This window comes from Protopterus annectens, chromosome 8.part0 (genome assembly GCF_019279795.1).
Source record: "Protopterus annectens isolate FY-2018-M chromosome 8.part0, PAN1.0, whole genome shotgun sequence".
Lineage (NCBI taxonomy): Eukaryota > Metazoa > Chordata > Ceratodontiformes > Protopteridae > Protopterus > Protopterus annectens.
In genome coordinates, this window is record NC_056741.1 from 301,296,251 (window position 1) to 301,318,641 (window position 22,391).

General features: G+C 45.1%; 1 protein-coding gene across 1 annotated transcript in view; it reads left to right on the forward strand.

Annotated features, from left to right (window-relative positions):
- PRCC (proline rich mitotic checkpoint control factor) overlaps window positions 1-22,391 on the forward strand; it is a 791,791-nt gene that overhangs the window by 603,070 nt on the left and 166,330 nt on the right. Inside the window, exon 5 of the mRNA XM_044079798.1 lies at window positions 10,710-10,775. Coding sequence (XP_043935733.1) covers window positions 10,710-10,775 — 66 coding nt within the window. The remainder of the gene's footprint in view (window positions 1-10,709; window positions 10,776-22,391) is intronic.

A 22,391-nucleotide genomic window follows, 5' to 3' on the forward strand; every position in this document is an offset into this window, starting at 1 on the left:
TCTCCGGTTTTCAGTGAGGCGCCTACACAGCCCCTGGCTACCGCAGAAATTAAACCAGAGACCACTTCGGATCCTTTGGTGGAGAGTGCTAGGCCGACGCAGCCATTTTCTTTAGGCCCTACCGACGACATTGCAGAAAGAGATGTCGGTGCTGCAGAAACACCTTCGGTTTCTGAAGGTGTCTTCAGACCGACGACGCTCACTATAAAAACGTATCCTAAGCTTAAGACTCTTCTTAAACCAAAAAGACTGCACTTTCCAGTTCAAGGCCCCTTGCCTAAGAAACAGATGCTTAAAATGGCTGAAGATTTGATCTCTTTAATCAGGGGTTCCCAACCCCCCCCCCCCCGACAAAAGGCCTAGACAAGAGGAAGATTATGCCTCCTCTGATCAAGTGTCTATTTCCTCAGGCTCCTCTGAGGAACAAGATTACTCCTTTCCCCCTTATGAAGATTCTGATGCTGAGGATTCCATTCCCACAGCTTCTCCCCCTGAAGACTACTCCTTTGGGGAAACTTTACACACAGAGAACATTTTCACTGGGAAGGTCAGGACTACTCTGACTCAAAGAAAAGGCTTAGAGTTTCTTTTACTCCCCCAGCACAGACCTCTATCTATCCCCCCAGTTTTAGACATTGTGGATGATGTTTACTGAGAATCTAGTTTAAATCCAGATTCTCTGCCTCCTGCTCCAGCCAAACCAGACAGATATTAGAGTGCCTGACTCCCACAAATTCCTTTATAAAAGCCCTGTTGCTGACCCAGAGACCATCTCCCAGGGTCCCAAAGGGGCTAAGGCTTCTATGGCAAAAAATCCTGTACCCTCTGAAAGGGACTCCAGAGCACTAGACAGGTGGGGGGAAAAAGGTTTACACCTCAGCCACTCTAGCTATGAAAGCACTAAATTGTCAATTTCACATGCTAAAATACCAGCAATTTCTAATGTCTCAAGACAAAAAATGAGCACACTCCCTCAACAGTCTGAATTGAAGGAAATGCAGGATCTGTTGCATGCAGCTGAACAGGTGGGCAAACATACTTTACAATGTGGATTTGATTCCTTGGAAGCTTCTGTAGAGCAGCTGTTACTGGGTCTGTTATGCGTAGGCATGCTTGGTTAAAGGAACAAACTCTGCCTGATCATGTTAAAGCAAAGCTTCTAGATGCTCCCTTACAGCAGGATGTCCTATTTGGAGTTAAAGCAGAAGAAGTCTTAAAGAAAATGGAGGATAAGGCAAAATCTATGCAGACGGTCAAAGATTTATTACAGGTTCAGCCCCCTCGCTTCAGCAGAAATTGGCCAACAAAAAATTAGTCCTATCCAGCTACTGACAGACCACAGAGGGGTAAATACAGACGCCCAAGAGGCAGAGGACAACCACAAACCCACTACAAACCTCGACAATGGGGCACTGCAACACAGAAGGGAGGAGAAGACAGGCCCCAAACTACTAGAAGGCAAACTCAATGACTTAAACCTCATATGGCCAAGCAAAACTCTCTTGGCAGCTCCCTTGGGAGGAAAATTAGCACTTTTTTCAGACAACTGGCGCATATTCACAAAGGAGAAATGGGTCCTAGACATAATTTCACAAGGGTACAGATTCCATTTCCACACCTTGCCAACGAAAAGAGGAATGCAAAACCTGCCACAAAATCAATGGGCAGAGGCACAAAAACAAATTACAGCTCTCATGGACATGAGAGCCATTCAACTGGTACCTACACGGGAGCAAGGCCAAGGATTTTACTCAAGACTCTTTCTAGTCCCCAGAAAGGACAATGCCTGGAGGCTAATTCTGGACCTTTCACTTCTAAACACCTTCTTACAAGTACCCAAATTCAAGATGCTAACACTACAGCAGCTTTTTCCCATGTTGGGCAAGAAAGCATGGCTAGTAACGTTGGACCTCAAGGAGGCATACCTGCATGTCCCTATCAGATAAAATTGCAGAAGATACCTCCGCTTCATTGCAGGTTCAACCCATTACCAATTCTCTGCAATGCCCTTTGGCTTGTCCACTGTGCCCAGGGTTTTCACAAAATGCCTGGCACCAGTAATTGCATACTGCAGACAAAGAGGAATTCAAATATACTCATACCTGGACTACTGCCTCATCCAAGCAGAAAGCAAGGACATCCTCTTACAACATCTGGCTTTTGTAAAACATCTAAGTTGCCTAGGGTACACAGTAAACGAAAAGAAATCAAAACTAGTACCCTCACAAAATATGATATTCCTGGGTGCCAGCTTGAATACAACGGCCCAGAAGGCGTATCTGACGCCAGACAAACAACTACAACTGACTCAATATTTCAACACAATGGCAACAAAGAAACAACTCCCTGCAAAAAAAATTCTGCAGGCCTTGGGCTTCATGGCATCTTGCATACTACTAATACCATTTGCAAAGCTGCATATGAGGAAATTACAGTGGTACCTAAAAAGCGTATGGTCTCAACACAGCCACAGCTTGGACACAATGATATCTCTCATTCCCTGCCTTCAACAAGAGTTTCAATGGTGGTCACAGGCATGTCACCTCAACAAGGGTCAGCCTTTCACCTTGCCCCCAGCCAGGCAAACTATGACAACAGATGCATCAGACTATGCCTGGGGGGCACACCTGGCAGGACAGTGCGTTCAAGGCATATGGACTGCAGATCAAAGGAATCTGCACATCAATCAAAAAGAGATGCTAGCTGTACAGAATGCCCTGACAGCCTTCAAGAACCTCTTGCATCCAGGACAGCTTACAATAAGGACGGACAACACCACAGTAATGTGGTACATAAACAAGGGGGTACACACTCCTACCCTCTATGCAGGCAAGCAATGACCTTCAGAAGGGCAGGCATGCAATGACCTTCAGAAGGGCCTCACAGAAACGGATAACTGGTGCCAGAGCCATGGCCTAAAGTTAAATGCCAAGAAATGCATAGTCATACCCTTCGGGAAAAACAAGGTTACCCCTAGCTACCATATAGGTGGCAATCCACTGAGCACAGAAGAAGTCATCAGGGATCTGGGGACCCAGGTTGACAGTAGCCTTTCGTTTGACACTCATGTTGCTAAAGTAGTTAGGAAAACCTTCTACATTGCCCACCTGATCATGAAGGGATTCACATCTAGATCAAGGGAGGTCATCGTCCCCCTGTACTCATCACTCATTAGACCTATGATTGAGTACAATGCCCCATTCGGAATGTATCTGACCCGACACCTGCAGCAGCTGGAAAGGCCCCAAAAGTTCCTCACCAAAAGGATAAAGGGTCTCAAAAATGTCTTATGCTGCCCAACTGAAAGAACTCCAGCTCTATTCAGTCTCATACCGCTTGCTCAGAGGTGACCTGTGCCTGACACATAAGGCCATGTCAAACCCTGATTTGATGAATATGCTTCACCTCAAAAAATCTAGATCCCTCAGAACCACAAGGGCGGGAGACTTAAACCTTGACACGGTTATTAATAGAACGTGCTGGAGGGACAGATTCATCACCCAGAGACTCCCTATGCTGTGGAACAAAATCCCGGTACATGTGAGGCAGAGCACCTCGCTGGCCTTGTTCAAGAGGAATCTTGACCAACGGATGGGGGATCGCAGATATACCCCAGGGATTACTTCAGTGTCACTGCTTGACAGAGGCACAGCAAAATAATAGGCATAGTTTTATTCAAACTAAAGGGGTGGCGAAAGCCAAATAACTATGGGCTAGGCTTATAAATGCCTTTGGGCAGATAGCCTAGTATGAACCTATGAACACAGCACTGGCTTACCAAGTTCAGCTACAAGCTCAATTCCTGCCAGGAAAAAAGAACACATTGGCAGATGACCTCAGCAGAAACATCATGGATCCCCACGAGTGGAAACTGGATCCACAAGTATTTGCAATGATAACTCAAAAATGGGGCCACCCAGACATAGTTTTGGGGGCTGGCAAACATGTCTATCAGCTAACAAAATTTTGTACAAGGACACTTCACCATCAAGCTTGGAAAGTGGACGCACTCTCATTCAGTTGGAAAAACCTGACCGTATATGCCTTCCCTCAAAGGTGCTTCTGAAAGTCAGGAAGGAGAGACCCAGAATGATACTCATAGCCCCCAGACTGGCCATGCCAGCACTGGTACCCACTATTAAGGAATATGGCCCAGGGCCCACCTTGGATTTTACCACAAATTGCTCATTTGCTCACACAGCAAGACAATCAGATTCTACACAGCCAGCTCAAAACCTTAAATTTGGCTGCATGGCAAATCACCTAAGCAACCAGCCAGCTCCTCTTCCTCAAGCAGTTAATGAATGTTATTCTGGAACTTAGGAGGCCCAGCACCAGGAAGGCCTACTCGGACAAATGGAAAAGGTTTTGCGCCTGGAACCAAGCTAAAGGCCAAAATACCCTTCAGCTTCACATGCCTCAGATTCTACAGTATTTAACTGAGATGTTGCACAAAGGACTTTCTTTTTCATCTATTAAAATCCACGCCTCAGCTATTTCAGCCCACTACAACACGGATCCACCCTTATTTTCACATCCACTTCTAAGGCAGTTCCTCAGAGGGGCCAAAAACATTAGACCCCCCAGGAGAGCACCTACACCAACCTGGGACCTCAACTTTGTTCTGGAAAAACTTACGCTACCTCCCTTTGAACCAGCTTTCTCTGCTGATCTAAAGTTTATATCATGGAAGACTGCCCTGCTGCTAGCAGTAACTTCAGCTAGATGAGTCTCAGAGCTTCAGGCACTAATGGCAGTAGAACCTTTCCTCATTTTCCGTCAAGACAGTTTCTCTATGAACTAATCCTTCCTTCATGCCTAAGGTGGTATCCAGTGTGGCTCTAAATCAAACCATCCACTTACCCACCTTCTTTCCAAATCCACAGAACAAAGAAGAAAGACTCATGCACTCCTTGGACATTCACAGGCAACTACGTTACTACTTGGATAAAACTAAGGTTTTCTGAAAATCTGACCAGCTGTTTGTATCCTATGCTGCAGCTTTACAAGGGAAGGCTATATCAAAACAGACCATTTCCAAATGGATAGGACATTGCATTCGTTTTTGCTATACCCATCATGGAAAACCAGTTCCTGCTACCATAAGGCCCCACTCTACCAGGGCAGCAGCTACATCTACATCCTTCTTCAGGGGGGTGCCAACCAAGGATATTTTGGAAGCTGCAACTTGGAGTTCAGTACACACCTTCACCAAACACTACCACTTACCACTTTACTCTAAGACTAGAGCTGGCTTCGCCACTGCAGTTCTGCAGGGCCTTCTAGCCTCCACTAACCCTCTTTGACTCCTCCTCCTCCCATCCTTAGCTTTGGGATTCTACCCAAGTGTGATGACTGCAGCAGGGTAACACGATGAACATAGTACAGTTTTGTACCTGCCATAAATGTAGATGTTCGAGTGTACACCCTGCTGCAGTCCAGGTTACCCTCCCTCCATCCCCTCTGACCTAACTAACTAAATCTTTACAATACCTTTGTGATGTATTTGCTTATAGCTGGAGGGATGTTGTGTTTGTGCTAAATTTTTTTTTTTAATTCGTTCTGATTACTGACCACCTTATTGGAGGCACCTGACATCTGGGGCAAGAAAAACTGAAGAAAATGGTGTCGGATGCATCATATATACCCCTGGCGCACTGACGTCAGGGAAGAAGCGACAGCAACCGATGCCGGACCAAGACTTTGGAATTCAGGCCGACTGTAGGACCACCTGGCGACAGGATAACCCAAGTGTGATGACTGCAGCAGGGTGTACACTCCATCTACATTTATGGTAGGTACAAAACTGTACTTTTCCTTTGACCCGGATTTACCAGTATCTTCTTATGAGGATTCTGATGCTGAGGACTCTTCCCTCTGCTCCCCCAGAGGATTTCTCTTTTCGTGAAACCTTGCATACTCTTAGGGAGCATTTTCATTGGGAAAGTCAGGATGTCTCTGATTCTAAAAAGAGGCTTAGGGATTTCTTACTCCTGCCCCAGCACAGGCCTTTAGCTATCCCTCCTGTACACGACATTATTAATGATGCCTTTTCGGAATCTAGCTTGGCCCCTGACCTTTACCTCCTGCCCCACAAAACCTGATAGATATTACAGGATTTCTGACGCTCACAAGTTCCTTTTCAAAAATCCTACTGCGGCTCCCGAGACCATTTCACAGGGACCCAAGGGCACTAAAGCTATTACTGCCAAAGATCCTACCCCTTCTGATAGAGACACCAGGGCACTGGATAGATGGGGTAAGAAGGTATACACTTCTGCAACCTTGGCTATTAGGGCCTTAAACTACCAATTTCGTATGTTAAAAGTATCAGCAACATATTATTGGATTGCTTAAACAGAAAATTATGTTGATTCCTGATTGTGCTGAAAATAAGGATTTACAAGGTTTAATACATTCTGCTGAACAGGTTGGAAAACATTCTTTGCAGTGAGGTTTTGATTCACTAGAGGCATCTTGCAGGGCTGCTTTCACTGGGTCTGTATTTAGAAGGCATGCTTGGCTTAAGGAGCAATCCTTGCCAGATCATGTTAAAGCTAAATTACTGGATGCTCCCTTAAATCAGGACCGCCTGTTTGGCAACAAGGCAGAAGATGTTCTTAAAAAGATGGAGGAAAAAGCTAAATCTATGCAAACTAGATTTCTTACAAGTACAACTTCCAAGATTTAGTAGGCATTGGCCCTCTAAGAATTGGTCCTTTCCTGCCTCTTCCAGGCCTTCGGTCCAAACCCAGATCCAGCAGAACACCCAGACTTCAGTCTCAGGGTACGCACAGGACTAAGCAGTGGGGGTCCCCCCACTTCCAAATCTGGGAGTAATAAAACTCCCCGCTATGGTAAACTGTCTCAGTGACTTAACTTTAAAACTTCCAAGCACTTATCAACTGACCGCCCGTTTGGGGGGAAAGATTGCTCGACATGCAAAAAACTGGGAACTCATTACCCAGGACAAATGGGTTTTAAATATAGTTTCCCAAGGATAAAGATTTCACTTCCACACGTTACAAACCCCAAACAGTTGGCCAGATCTACCCCCAAATCAGTGGGCAGAGGTTCAAAAGCAAGTACTCTCTCTCTCTTAAGCATAAAGGCTATTCAGACTATACCAGAAGAGGAAAAGGGACAAGATTTCTACTGAAGACTTTTCCTGGTACCCAGAAAAGAAATTCATGGCATCCTGTCCTGGACCTGTCTACTTTAAACACCTTTTTCGTGATTCCAAAATTCAAGATGCTAACTCTTCTCCAGTTGCTTCCTATGCTAGGCCCAAAGATGCCTGGTTGGCAACACTGGATTTAAAGGAAGCATACCTGCACATCCCAATCGGAGTCTTGCAGAAGATACCTATGCTTCAAAGCAGACTACATGCACTATCAGTTCTCTGCACTGCCCTTGGTCTTATCTACTGCGCCCAGGGTATTCACAAAGTGACTAGCTCCAGTTATTGCATTTTGCAGGCAAAGAAATATTCAAATATACTCATACCTGGACAATTGTCTAATTCAGGCAGAAAGCCGGGACATACTTTTGAATCGTCTAGCTTTTGTACAAAGGGTGCTAACTTGCCTGGGGTACACCATAAACGAAAAGAAATCACACCTAATACCCTGTCAACAAATTGTAATCCTTGTGAGTAAGCTTGAATACAACTTCCCAGATGGCTTTTCTCACGCCAGAGAAACATTTATTTGACAAACTACTTCAAACTAGTGGCCACAAAAATCCTGCTATCTGCAAGGCAAATACTGCAAGCCATGGGATTCATGGCCTCCTGCATTTTTCTAATTCCATATGCAAGACCTGCATATGAGGAAACTACAGTGGTATCTGAAAAGCCTCTGGTGTCAACATTCTCAGGAATCTAGAAGCAATGATTCCTATCATACCTTGCCTATGGTTAGAGTTCCTTTGGTGGGCAGAGGCCTGCCACCAAAAGAAGGGACTGCCATTCACTCTACCCCCTGCCGCCCAAACTCTAACAGACGCATCAGACTATGCATGGGGGGGGGGGTGCTCACCTGGCAGGGAAATGCATTCAGGGCAAATGGAATCCAAGTCAAATGCACCTGCATATCAATCAAAAAGAAATGTTAGTTTTACAGAATGCTCTGACTGGCTTCAAGGACCACATTCTTTCAGGACAATTAATGGTAAAGACGGACAACACCACTGTTATGTGGTATATAAACGAGCAGGGGAGTACTCATTCTTACCCCGTCTGCAGACTAGCCATGGCACTGTGGAACACAGCCTTGAGCTACCAAGTGCATCTACAAGCTCAGTTCCTGCCAAGGAAACTAAATACACTGGCAGACGGACTAAGCAGAAACCTCATGGACCCACACAAGTGGAAACTGGAACCAAAGACTTTCAACATGTTGACAAATGGGGGAGCCCGGATGTAGACCTGTTTGCCTCCCCCCAGAACTACCAATTAGACAAATTTTGCACAAGGACTCCCCACAAACAAGCTTGGAAAGTGGATGCTCTGTCCTTCAGCTGGAAAAAACCTATCAGTTTATGCCTTTCCTCCTCTGCCTCTCCAAAGTACTACTAAAGATCAAACATGACAAACCAAGGACAATATTGATTGCACCAGACTGGCCATACCAACACTGGTACCCCCTCTTGCACAGTGGGTCACTGTTGGCCCCATGGCAACTGCCTCAGACCGCTACCCTGTTGTCTCAGCAGGAGAACCAGATTCTGCACCCTCAGCTTCAAACCCTGAACCTAGCAGCCTGGCTAATTACCTAATCTCTCCTTTACCATCCCTCAGTAAACCAGTGATGGATATCATTTTAGAGACAAGGAGGCCTATTACTAGAAAATCTTGTGCTAAAAAATGGAAAAGATTTGCTTGGAACCAAACTCAAGGGATAAGCACAGCAATGCCCAACTTACCTCAGATTCTGCAATACTTAACTGAGATGCTTCACAAGGGCCTTTCTTTTTCCTCCAAAATTCACGCCTCAGCCATTTCAGCTCATTATAAGGCAGAACCTCCCCTCTTCTCTCATCCAGTGTTCAAGCAGTTCCTCTGATCGGCAGGAGAGCCCCAACTCCAACCTGGGACCTTAACTTTGTATTGGAGAAACTCACTCTTCCTCCTTTTGAGCCAGCTGCTAGTGCAGATTTAAAATTCCTTTCTTGAAAAACAGCCTTCCTTTTAGCAATCACTTCAGCAAGAAGGGTATCGGAATTACAGGCCCTTATGGCAATGGAGCCTTTCATCATCTTTCATGTGGACAGGGTATCCCTCAGAACCAATCCCTCCTTCATGCCCAAGGTGGTATCCAGTGTGGCTGTTAATCAGCCTATTCATTTGCCAACCTTCTTTCCTAATCAACAGAACAAATGGGAACGGATACTGCCCTCCTTAGATGTGCACAGACAACTTAGATTTTACTTGGACAGGACTAAACCTCAAAGGAATCAGAACAACTGCTGGTGGCATTTGCTGCAGGGGCAGAGGGGAATGCTATTTCAAAGCAAACCATTTCTAAATGGATAAGCCATTGCATTCATTTCTGCTATAAGCACCATGTAAAACCTATCCCACAGGGGATCAGACCCCATTCAACCAGGGCTGCATCTACCTCTACAGCCTTTCTCAGAGGTGTCCCCTACCAGGCACATCCTAGAAGTTGCTACCTGGAGTTCTGTACGTACCTACACCAAGCATTACCATTTGCCAATTTTCTCTAAATCCAGAGCTGGCTTTGCCAGTGCAGTCTTGCAGGGCCTTTATAGCTGGTCCTAATGCTATCTAAATTCCTCCTCCCATCCTTAGCATTGGGAATCTACCCAAATGTGATGACTGCAACAGTGAAACACGAAGAACATAGTATAGTTGTGTACACTTACCATAAATGTAGATGTTAGTGTACTCACTGTTGTAGTCCTGGTTACCCTCCCTCCAGCCCCCTGACTTTTTTGGCTATACCTCTACTCTCCTTTACTATGCTTAAAAGCTTTTTGGTGTATTTGCTTATATATATATATATATATATATATATATATGTATGTATGTATATATATATATGTGTGTGTGTGTATATATATATATATATATATATATATATATATATATATATATATATATATATATATATGCTTCCCATTAAGGGGGCACCTGACATCTGGGGCAAGAAAAACTGATGTAATGGTGTCTGCTGCATATTTTATACCCCTGACGTCACGGAAGAAGAGACAGCAACCGATGCAGGACCCAAGACTTTGTTAATCAGGCCAACTGAGGGCTACAGCAAGCAGATAACCCAAATGTGATGACTGCAACAGTGAATACACTCTGTAACATCTACATTTATGCTAAGTGTACACAACTGTACTTTCCAACATACTCATGACAAGACATATTAATTCAGGATAATCATATATATTGAGACAGATAACATATTTGCATTTCTGTCATGAATATAATAATGTGAGCTTGAAATAAGCACAGGCAACCAGGTAAAGGGACTGTAAATTTTTGTGTGTGTGTGCATGCAACTGAAGTTGCTTGTTTAGTAGATTCATTTTACCTTTTTCCTGAGCCCTGTTTGTCAACACTGAGATTACTGTTTTAATCACTGTATTTATTCTGGTACTTGCTGCATATTCTATATTGTTCTTAATCTAATCATACCAGCCAGAACTTGAAAAATCTAATTATTTTTCAACAGAAAAAAGGAGAGCAACCTACGGGTCAGCAGCGGCGTAAGCACCAGATCACCTATTTAATCCACCAGGTAAGAGCTTTGTTTAAGAGGTGAAATTGGGAGTTGGTTTTGGGACAAGAACGTTTTTGAAAACAATTACTGCAGTATTACAAGTGTTAGCACCTTCTGCTTAACTGTTTTTAATCCAGTATGAATGTATAAGACTATGGTTGTACACGCATTAAAGTATATTAAGCAGAGAGCCTAACTGAATGCCTTTTGTAAAACAAGTTTAAGTAATTCTGAATTATTAATGCTATTTTTGGTGCCCCCATAATCATTAAACCCCATCCCCTGAGAAGCTGATGTGGAAAGAGGCAAGAATCATGGGATTGCGTCTATCATTTTGCAGTGGTAAGGAGATTGTAAGTTTCTACTACTCTTGTTTCTCTCGCTGTCAGGCATGGTACAGTGTCTCCATACCTAGCTTCAGAGCACATGCATACTTCTGTACACAGTGTTGGCTAGATTGTAGACAGTCTTTCTAGACCCTGTACTCCCATGTCCCTGTGTGAAGAAGTGTAGATGTTCTTCGTGTTTCACTATTGCAGTCATTACACTTGGGTAATCTGCTGGCAGGTTGCCCTCAGTCGGCCTGATTAACAAAGTCTTGGGTCCTGCGTCGGTTGCTGTCCCTTCTTCCATGACATCAGGTCATCAGGGGTATAAAACATGCAGCCGACGCCATTACATCAGTCTTTCTTGCCGCACAGTGCCCGAAGCAGAAGCAGTTCGCAAGTGCTGGTCGGCCGACTCCTGAAATTTTCATTTTCGAGTTTCAGAACTGAAGTCTTCAACTAAAAGCTAAGTACCCCGTTGGGGAAACTTTTTCTTGCTCCTTACCGATGTCAGTAAAAGTTAATAATTGCATTACTAGTGGGAAGCAAATACCTCATAAGGATTTTCATTTGTGCTGTATTCCTTGCCTAGGCCCTGACCACAATGTGCCTCGCTGCCGGTTTTGTGCTAAATTTAATCAACGCATGATTAAACGTTTGTATATTTTTGCTTCTAAATATGTTGGCTCAAGATTTAATTATCTAGAAATGTCGTTAGCAATCAGACTACCGGAATACCTAAAAAACGCAAATAAAAAGACAGAGTCAGACCGTCGAGGTCCAAAACTGACTACTATGCTTCTCCTATGCCAGTCGCCAGTTAGCCGGTACTCAGTGAGGTGCTTTCGCAGCCCCTGATACCTGCTACTTCTGATTCGCAGGCCTCTACTGAGACCCATTCAGTGTCCGGTATGCCACAAGATGCTTCAATTATGGAACCTGCGGATGTCTCTACGTTAGATGGGTCTGGAGCCGCTGTGCAGGCACATGCTTCTGAGGGTGTTTTCAGGCCTACAGATTTGTATACTAGACCGACGCCATCTTCAAAACTAAGGCCAAAATCTAAGTCTATGTCTAAAACACCGATGCCTGGGCCACATGTGCAGGCCCCTATGCCTGAAAAAACAAATGATCAAAATGGCTGAAGGTTTATTTACTCTGATCAGGGGTAGCCAACCCCCTCCTAAGAGGCCTAGGCAAGACATTGACTATGAATCTTCTGAACAGGATTCTATTTCTTCTGACTCTTCTAATGAACAGGATTTGTCTATTCCTACTTATGAGGACTCTGATGCAGAGGAATTCCATTCCTTCTGCTTCTCTCCCCCTGAGGATTTTTCTTTTGGGGGAACTTTGCATGCCTTAAGGGAACATTTCCACTGGAAAAGTCAGGAATTCTCTGAATCTAAAAAGAGACTTAGGGATTTTCTTCTTCTTCCTCAGCTTAGGCCTTTGGTCATACCTCCTGTTCTAGACATTGTTGATGTTTTTTCAGAATCTAGTATGACTCCTGATTCTCTGCCTCCGGCTCCTCCTTGTAAGCCAGACAGATACTACACGGATGTCCTTCATGGATGCATCTGCAGTCATAACAACTGGGTTGTCCTGTCGTCAGGCAGCCCTTCAGTCGGCCGGATTCCAAAGTCCGGGTCCGGCTTCGGCTGATGTCGCACTTCACCCGACATCATCTCTGTTGGTCTTCGGGTATAAAAGCATCAGCCGACGCCATTTTCCTCAGTCTTTCTTGCGCGTGGCCAAGCAGAAGCTGTTCGCAAGTGCCGGTCGGTCGGATCCAGAGATTACTTCTACCGAATACTACTAAGACTTCTAAAGCTAAGTACCCCGTTGGGGACTCTTTCTTGCCTCAGCCGATGTCAGAAAAAGTTAATTGTTTAACCTGTGGGAAACACATACCTCATAAAGATTTCCACTCTTACTGTCTGCCTTGTTTAGGCCCAGCCCACGACGTAGCAGCCTGTTCGGCCTGTGCTTTTTCAACCGGAACGCTTAGGCGCCGGTCGGAGTTTGCAGAACAGTTTTTCGGTTCTGATTTTGCGTACATTATGCCGTCGGATCCTCCGACTACCCAATCTGCCAAAAAATGCAAAGATAAAGACCGACACTCGTGGTCCGCGGTTTCGGCCGAAACCATGGTTAAGCAAATCATGAAGTGTCTCGGTTTCGCCGAAACCGAAAACTGATCAAAGTACAGCTGAACCTTTCTACAACTGAGGCCCCTGCTACCACTCTTGAATCGGCCTCAGAAATTTTATCCACTACGGTGGTTGCCACTGACTTATCAGACACCATTCCCTTGGATGTCTCTACCCCAGCACGTGGTGCTGCTAGGCCTCCAGCAGCCATGTCCATTAAGGCCTTCGCCAGGGCTAAAGCAGCCAAGACTACTAAGACAGTGCCTGTTAAACCTCCCACAACCAGGCCCTCTTCTAGTTCTCAAATGCTTACTTTGGCAGAAGATTTAATTTATTAATTAGAGGATCTCAATCTCACCCAGACAGGGCCTCTCAGCCCCCAGAAAAGAGACCTAGGGCAGAGCCCCCTGAGCCAGTGTCCTCTGATGATTCTGCTGACGAATCAGACATAACTGACCAGCCAGAGGCTCCTTTCTCCAATTTTGAAGATTCTGATGCTGAAGAATCCATTCCAGCTGCTTCCCCACCAGAAGAATTCTCCTTTGGGGAAACCTTACATGCCATGCGAGAGCAGTTCCAATGGCAGCAACAGGATTTTTCAGACTCCAGAAAAGACTTAGGACCTTTCTGCACCTCCCACAGCACAGGCCCTTAGCTATACCTCCTGTTCTCTCTGTGGTGGATGATGCTTTCAATGATGTCTGCTCCGCTCCAGATTCTTTACCCCCAGCCCCTGCCAAACCAGACAGATTTTACAGGGTGCCAGATACTCATCACCACCTTTACAAGGCCCCACTTGCAGACCCCGAAACTATATCTCAGGGTCCCAAGGCAGTAGCCACCATAGCTAAAACCCTATTCCTTCTGAAAGGGAAGCAAGGTCATTAGACAGATGGGGTAAAAGGTCTACACTTCAGCTACTCTCTCAGCTAGAGCTTTAAACTGTCAGTTTCACATGATACAATACCAAGAGTTTATGCTTGATCAGTTAACTAAAAACTAACCACTGATGAATCTCTTGATAAGAAATATGTATTAGAAATGGTAAATAACATACAACAGGTTAGCAACCATTCTTTAAAATGTGGCTATGATGCACTGGAGGCTTCATTTAGATCAGCCATGACTGGCACAGTGATAAGAAGGCATGCATGGCTAAAGGAGCAAGCTTTACCGGATCATGTTAAAGCTAAGTTGCTAGATGCTCCTATGGATAAGACAAGTTTGTTTGGTACACCTGCCCAGCAGGTTATGAAGAAAATGGAAGAAAAGGCAAAATCTGTGCAAACGGTTAAAGATTTCTTGCAGGTTCAACCCCCAAGGTTTAGCAGGAACTGGCCTGCCAAAAATTGGTCCTTTCCTGACTCCACAAAATTTCAAAGGGGCAGGAATAGACGTTCCAGAGGAAGAAACCAATCCAGAGGAGGTGCCTACAGAGGACGACAGTGGCAAGGTAACAACAGAGGCACAGACACAACCACTGCCACTACATCTGCACAACCACAGTGACTTAACCCTAAATCCGCCTACCAGGGAACAAATAGCAGCTCCTCTAGGCGGAAAGTTAACCTTATTTTCAAAGAACTGGCACTACATAACAAAAGACAAGTGGATTTTACAAACCATAGATCAAGGTTACGGTTTCACTTCCACACTTTACCAGTCAAAAGAGGAATGCCAAATCTACCTCCAAATCAAAAACAGAGGCACTACAACAGATAATGGAGTTAGCAAACATGAGAGCTGTGGAAAGAGTGCCAACAGCAGAGCAAGGAAAGGGTTCTACTCCAGACTATTCCTAGTTCCAAGAAAGGAAAAAGTTGGAGACCAATTCTCGACCTGTCCACCTTAAATACATACATCATTGTCCCAAAATTCAAAATGCTGACCCTACAGCAACTTCTTCCCATGCTGGGCAAGGAGTCTTGGCTGGTAACTCTAGATCTCAAGGATGCATACCTGCACGTCCCCATTCGACCAATCTGCAGAAGATACCTCAGATTTCTTGCAGGATCAGAGCACTATCAATTCTCAGCATTGCCCTTTGGCTTATCTACTGCGCCCAGAGTATTCACAAAATGCCTGGCATCAGTAATCGCCCATTGCAGACTACAGGGAATTCAAATTTACCCATACCTGGACGACTGCCTGCTACAAGGGGACAACAAAAGCAAGCTGACAACAGATTTACAAAGGGTCATTTACTTGCTACAAGCACTGGGATACACAGTCAATTTACAAAAGTCAAGGCTGATACCATCCCAAAAAAGGACATTCTTGGGCGCGGAATTGGACACAGTAAAACAAATTGCATTCCTGACTACAGAAAAACAAAAAGAACTTCCTCTTTACTTCTTGGCACTAACAAAACTGAACAAGTTAACAGCAAGAAAAGTACTGCAGGCCTTGGGCTTCATGGCATCATGCATAATCTTGGTCCCATTTGCCAGACTACATATGAGAAAACTACAGTGGTACCTAAAGAATTTATGGTCCCAACACAGACAGCCTAGAAACAGAAATCCCACTAATTCCATGCTTAAAGCAGGAGTTCCTATGGTGGGCTCAGGCATGTCAGTCAAACCCAGGCCTACCCTTTCGCAGATGTCAAGCAAGCCAGACCATCACAACAGACGCTTCAGACCTAGGATGGGGGCCCACATGCTGGACAAATGCGTGCAAGGATTGTGGACACAGGATCAACTTCACCTGCACATCAACCTAAAAGAAATGCTGGCAGTAAAACTGGCAATCCAAAAGTTCAAACCATTTCTCCAGGAGGGCCAGTTGATGATAAGGACAGACAACACCACAGTCATGTGGTACATCAACAAACAGGGAGGCACTCATTCATACCCCCTATGCAGAATGACTTTGGAGCTGTGGACCCTGGCACTCAGCTACAACATCCAGTTGCAGGCAATATTTGTACCGGGAAAAGAAAATACTCTAGCAGACATATTAAGCAGAACCACATCGGATGCCCACGAATGGAAGCTGCACCCGGACATCTTCAAGACCATCTCAAAGAAATGGGGAATGCCTCAGATAGATCTATTCGCATCACCTCTATCACCAGCTCAAAAAGTTCTGCACAAGGACATTCCACCCACTAGCATGGAAAGTGGATTCGCTCTCCTTCAGCTGGAAAGGCCTAACAGCATATGCATTCCCACCTCTTCCCTTGATACACAAAGTACTACTGAAAATCAAGGAAGAAAGTCCAAGGATAATCCTGATAGCTCCAAACTGGCCAAGACAACACTGGTACCCACTGCTGAGGAGCATGTCTCGGAACAATATGTGGCCAATACCCCTGATGCCTTTGATGTTAACTCAGAACAACTACAGCATCATACATCCAAACCTAAAAACGTTGCAACTGACTGCATGGAACATCACATAGCAGCAGCTAACCCAGAACTTTCCCAAAGAGTTAAAGACATTATTCTTGAAGCACGCAGACCTTCAACAAGAAGGAACTATGCTGGAAAATGGAAAAGGTTTGTCATTTGGAGTACGGAAAGAGGAAAAGATGTCAAACATAGATATGCCTAACATTCTGGAGTACCTGGCCGAACTTCTTCATTCAGGCCTGTCCTACTCCTCCATCAAGATACATGCATCAGCTATTTCAGCAGAATACAGCTTTGATCCACCTGTTTTTTCGCACCCTTTGCTCAGGCAGTTCCTCAGAGGAATCAAGAATGTAAAACCTCCAAGGAAACCACCATTACCAGCTTGGGACTTAAATTTTGTGCTAGAAAAGTTGACACTATCACCCTTTGAACCAGCAGCAACAGCAGACCTACAACACCTGTCATGGAAAACTGCTTTCCTACTGGCAATTACTTCAGCAAGGAGGGTTTCAGAACTACAGGCCTTAATGGCAGTGCAACCCTTCCTAATCTTCCACCAAGATAGAGTGTCCATGAGGACTAATCCTACATTTATGCCTAAGGTGGTATCCAGAGTGTCTTTAAACCAGGCAATCCACCTACCTACCTTCTTTCCCAACCCACAAAACAGAGGGGAAAGAATACTGCATACCTTGGATGTACATGGACAGCTACGCTACTACTTGGACAGAACAAAAATAGCAGAAAGACTGACCAACTTTTTGTAGCCTATGCAACAGGAAGGGAAGGAAAAGCTATTTCCAAACAGACAATCTCCAAATGGATAGGAAATTGCATACGATTCTGTTACTCCTTCCATGGAAAACCAATTCCACAGAACATAAGACCTCATTCTACAAGGGCAACAGCCACTACCACAGCCTTCTTACGAGGAGTGGCAACCAAAGACATTATTGAGGCGGCTACTTGGACCTCCGTGCATACATTTGCCAAGCATTATAATTTGCCTCTATATTCCAGATCCCGAGCAGGGTTTGCCACTGCTGTACTGCAAGGGATCCTAAACACACCATAATCTACTTTTATCCTCCTCCCCTAGTTGGCTATGGTATTCTACCCAGTTGTTATGACTGCAGATGCATCCATGAAGGACATAGTACAGTTTTGTACCTACCATAAATGTAGATGTCCGAACTGGATAGCATCTGCAGTCAGGATTACCCTCCCTCCTTCCCCTCTGTGGTACTCCTAGGGTGTTTACCCTCCTAATAGCTAGCTGGTGGGGGGGAGTCTATTATGGTGTATTTGTTTGTATATATGTACATACATACTTATTTTTGTGTTTACCTCTATCTTTTTGAAAACATTGGCATCTATCCAAATTTTAGCCTTCAAGAGGGCTACTGGCATCTGGGGCAAGAAACAGAGGTAAATGGCGTCGGCTGATGCTTTTATACCCGAAGACCAACAGAGATGACGTCGGGTGAAGTGCGACATCAGCCGAAGCCGGACCCGGACTTTGGAATCCGGCCGACTGAAGGGCTGCCTGACGACAGGACAACCCAGTTGTTATGACTGCAGATGCTATCCAGTTCGGACATCTACATTTATGGTAGGTACAAAACTGTATTTTCCTGACTTCCACAAATTCCTTTTCAAAAATCCTATTGTTGACCCTGAAACCATTTGTCAGGGTCCCAAGGGCATTAAGGCCTCTACTGCTTAAAATCCTACCCCTTCTGATAGATTCCAGGGCGCTGGATAGATGGGGTAAGAAGGTTTACACTTCTGCAGTCTTGGCAATCAGGGCTTTAAACTGTCAATTTTATATGCTTAAATATCAACAGCATATCATGAGACTACTTAAACAGAAAATGTTAATCTCTGTGTGGAAAGTAAAGATTTGCAGGATTTATTACATTCAGCTGAACGAGGTGGAAAACATACTTTGCAATGTGGTTTTGATTCCTTGGAGGCCTCTTGCAGGGCTGCTGTAACTGGATCTCTGGTAATGGCTCAAAGAGCAAACTCTGCCTGACCATGTTAAAGCAAAATTGTTGGATGCTTCTTTACAACAGGACCGTCTCTTTGGTAATGAGGCTGAAGAAGTGTTAAAAAAGATGGAAGATGAAGCTAAATCTATGCAAACTGTGAAAGATTTCTTACAAGTGCAACCTCCAAAATTTAGTAGACACTGGCCTACTAAAAACTGATTCTTTCCAGTCCCCTCGAGAGCCGCTCAAGGCAAATCAAGACACTCCAAAGGCTCCAGGTTTCAGTCACAAGGAACTTTTAGAACAAAACAATGGGGTGCCTCCACCTCCAAATCTGGAAGCAGCAAGGCACCTCCCTGTGGTAAACAGTCTCATTGACTTCCCTCTACAATCACCAAGCACTTTCCTTTGAGCCGCCCCTTTGGGGGGAAAACTGGCATTTCATGCACCAGTTGCTTCCTATGCTAGGCAAAGATGCCTGCTTGGTAACTTTAGACTTAAGAGGCTTACCTGCATATCCCAGTCAGGGGATATTGCAGAAGATACCTCCGCTTCAAAGGCTACTTGCATTACCAGTTCTCTGCACTGCCCTTTGGCTTATCTACTGGGCCCAGGGTCTGCACAAAGTGCCTGGCACCAGTAATTGCATTTTGCAGGCAAAGAAATATTCAAATATATCCATACCTGGACGATTGTCTAATTCAGGCAGAAAACAAGGATGTTCTTCTAAAGCATCTGGCGTTTGTAAAAAGGGTTCTAGTTTGTCTAGGGTACACCATAAACGAAAAGAAATCGCAGCTGGTACCCTCTCAAAAAATTAACATTCCTGGGTGCAAGCTTGAATACAACTGCCCAGATGTCTTGCCTTACGCCAGAAAAGCAAATTCAATTGGTGACTTACTTCAAACAGGTGGCCACAAAAACCCTGCTATCTGCAAGACAAATTCTGCAAGCTTTGGGGTTCATGGCCTCCTGCATTCTTCTAATTCCATATGCAAGACTGCATATGAGGAAACTTCAGTGGTACTTAAAAAGTGTATGGAGTCAACATGGTCACAGCTGGAAACAGTTGTTCCCATTGTAACTTGCCTGCAACTAGAGATGCTCATCGTGTTACACTGCTGCAGTCATTACACTTGGGTTATCCTGCCGTCAGGCGGTCCGAATTCCAAAGTCTTGGTCCGGTGTCGGTTGCTGTCGCCTCGTCCCTGACATCAGTGCGCCAGGGGTATACAAGATGCATCCGATGCCATTTTCTTCAGTCTTTCTTGCCACGCGGTGCCCGAAGCAGAAGCAGTTCGCAAGTGCCGGTTGTCCGACTCCCGAGATTTTCGAAGTCGAGTCCGAAGTCTTCAATAAAGCTAAGTACCCCGTTGGGGAAATTTTTGTTTTGCCTCAGACCAATGTCAGAAAAAGTTAATTGTATTTCTTGTGGGAAGCAAATACCTCATAAGGGCTTCCACTCTTACTGTATTCCATGCCTAGGCCCTGATCACGTCACTAGTTGTCGGTTTTGTGCTAGATTTAACAAACGCATTATAAAAAGATGTTTTGATTTTGCTTTGCACTACTTAGGCCGAAGGTTCAATTATACAATGCCGTTGGATTAGCCGACTACCTCAATACCGAAAAAACGCAAAGACAAGGATAGAGAGGCATCCGAGGTCCAAAACCGATGACTAAACCTCTTCTAGGCCAGTCGCTGGTTCGCCGGTTCTCGGTGAGGTGCTTTCGCAGCCCCTGCCGCTTCCGACTCCCACGTGGAGACATCTAGGCCTCTGGAAACTCAAGGTATTGGGCCTATGGAAACTAATCCCTCAGAGACCCATTCGGAGTCCGGTATACCGTGAGATGCTTCCAACTGTGGAACCTGCTGATGTCTCTACTTTGGATGGGTCCGGAGCCGCTGAGCAGGCATCTTCTTCTGAGGGTCTTTTCAGGCCTTCACAACTTACCATTAAAGCAACAGCCAAGACAAAAGTGCCATTAAAGACAAAGAAGCAAGTACAGCATTCTCCTGGACAGTCCTCCATGCCTAAGAAACAGATGCTTAAAATGGCTGAAGACCTCATTACTCTAATCAGGGGTTCCCACCCCCCCCCCCCTGAAAAAAAGGCCTAGGCAGGATACAGACTACGGTTCCTCTGATTCCTCTTCAGACCAGGGATACTCTCTACCCCCCTATGAGGACTCTGATGCTGAAGAATCTATCCCTTCAGCCTCTCCTCCTGAGGATTATTCTTTTGGGGAAACTTTGCATACCATGAGGGAGCATTTCCATTGGGAAAGTCAGGATTATTCAGAATCCAAGAAAAGGCTCTGGGATTTCCTTTTATTGCCTCAGCACAGGCCCCTGGCTGTTCCGCCTGTGCTAGATATTGTGGATGATGTGTTCTCTGAATCCAGCCTAGCTCCTGATTCTTTGCCCCCTGCACCAACCAAGCCAGATAGGTATTAGAGTCCCTGACTCGCAAGTTTCTTTATAAAAGCCCTTCTGCTGACCCAGAAACTATTTCACAGGGTCCAAAAGGGGTTAAGGCTTCCATTGCAAAAAATCCAGTACCCTCTGACAGAGATTCCAGAGCTTTGGATCTGTCAGAGGGGGGAATAAATTTTATACTTCTGCAACTTTAGCAGTAAGGGCTTTAAATTGCCAGTATCACATGCTTAAGTACCAACAATATTTAATGGCTCAGTTAAAACAGAAAATGCTTGCAAGCTCAGAAGCTCCTGATTGTAAAGAAATGCAGGATGTTAAGTTGTGTATCTCGCCTTCATTCTTGCTGGATGGGTTCGGAGCTGACCTCTGCTCCGACTCGGCCACTCTAAAAGCTCGAGAGTTGGTTCCACCGGCTCGAGGCTCCCCTTATATCCCACAATGCTAGGCGTGAGTTACCTCAGATCTCGTTTGCCGCTACAGCGATCGAGGTGTGTTTTCTACCGGCTCCAGGTTAGTGAAAGTTAGACTAGTTTAAATTCTTTAAACTTAAGCTAGCTTAGTGTATTTTTCTTTCCCCTTAGTGTAGTGGATATTATCACTTCTACCTTTTATCCAGCCCCCTTTTTTTCTAAAGAACTTATAGTTCTTTCCCTAAGGCCTTCGGGCCCTTCCTTCCCTATCCTTAGGGTGTGTATGTGTTTGATTAGGGAGTTTTAACTTAACTTAACTTACCTTTAGTTTAAATAATTCCCTTTGAACCCCTATCAGTGTAATCTGTGTGTGTGTGTTTTCTGTGTGTGATTACACTTCGGTTCCTTGAGTATGTCCAAGGATACAAAGGTCTCAGGCTTCAAGAAGTGTGACTCGTGCTGTCAGAAAATGTCTCTGACAGACGGTCACACTTGTGTGTATTGCCTGGGACCTTTACACCTGCAGGACTCTTGTGCTGTATGCCATGGCTTCAGCCCTAGAGTCCTGCAGGAGAGAAAAATAAACTCATTTTGAGGGGTTTGATTAAGCCTGAAGGTTCCCTTTCTGTGTCATCGGGGAAACCTTCTAAGGCTTCCAAGACCTCGGCTCCAGCTTCAGAGTCGAGGCCTAAGGCTTCGAAGCCTACTGCTTCATCGGCTCCGGCTGGAGCCGATGAGTCTTTGACTGCAATATCTGTGGTTTCCTCGGCTCCGGCCGGAGCCGAGGCATTAGAGATTCCTGAGTCGGCTCCGATCAGACCATCGGAGCCGACATCTAGAAAGAGATCGAGGTCACCGTCCCTTGGCTCCGTTCATTCGGCTCCAGCGTGTCCCCTGCTGTCTGAACGGAGCCACAGATCTCACTCCTCCAGGTCATCGAGGCTCTCAGATC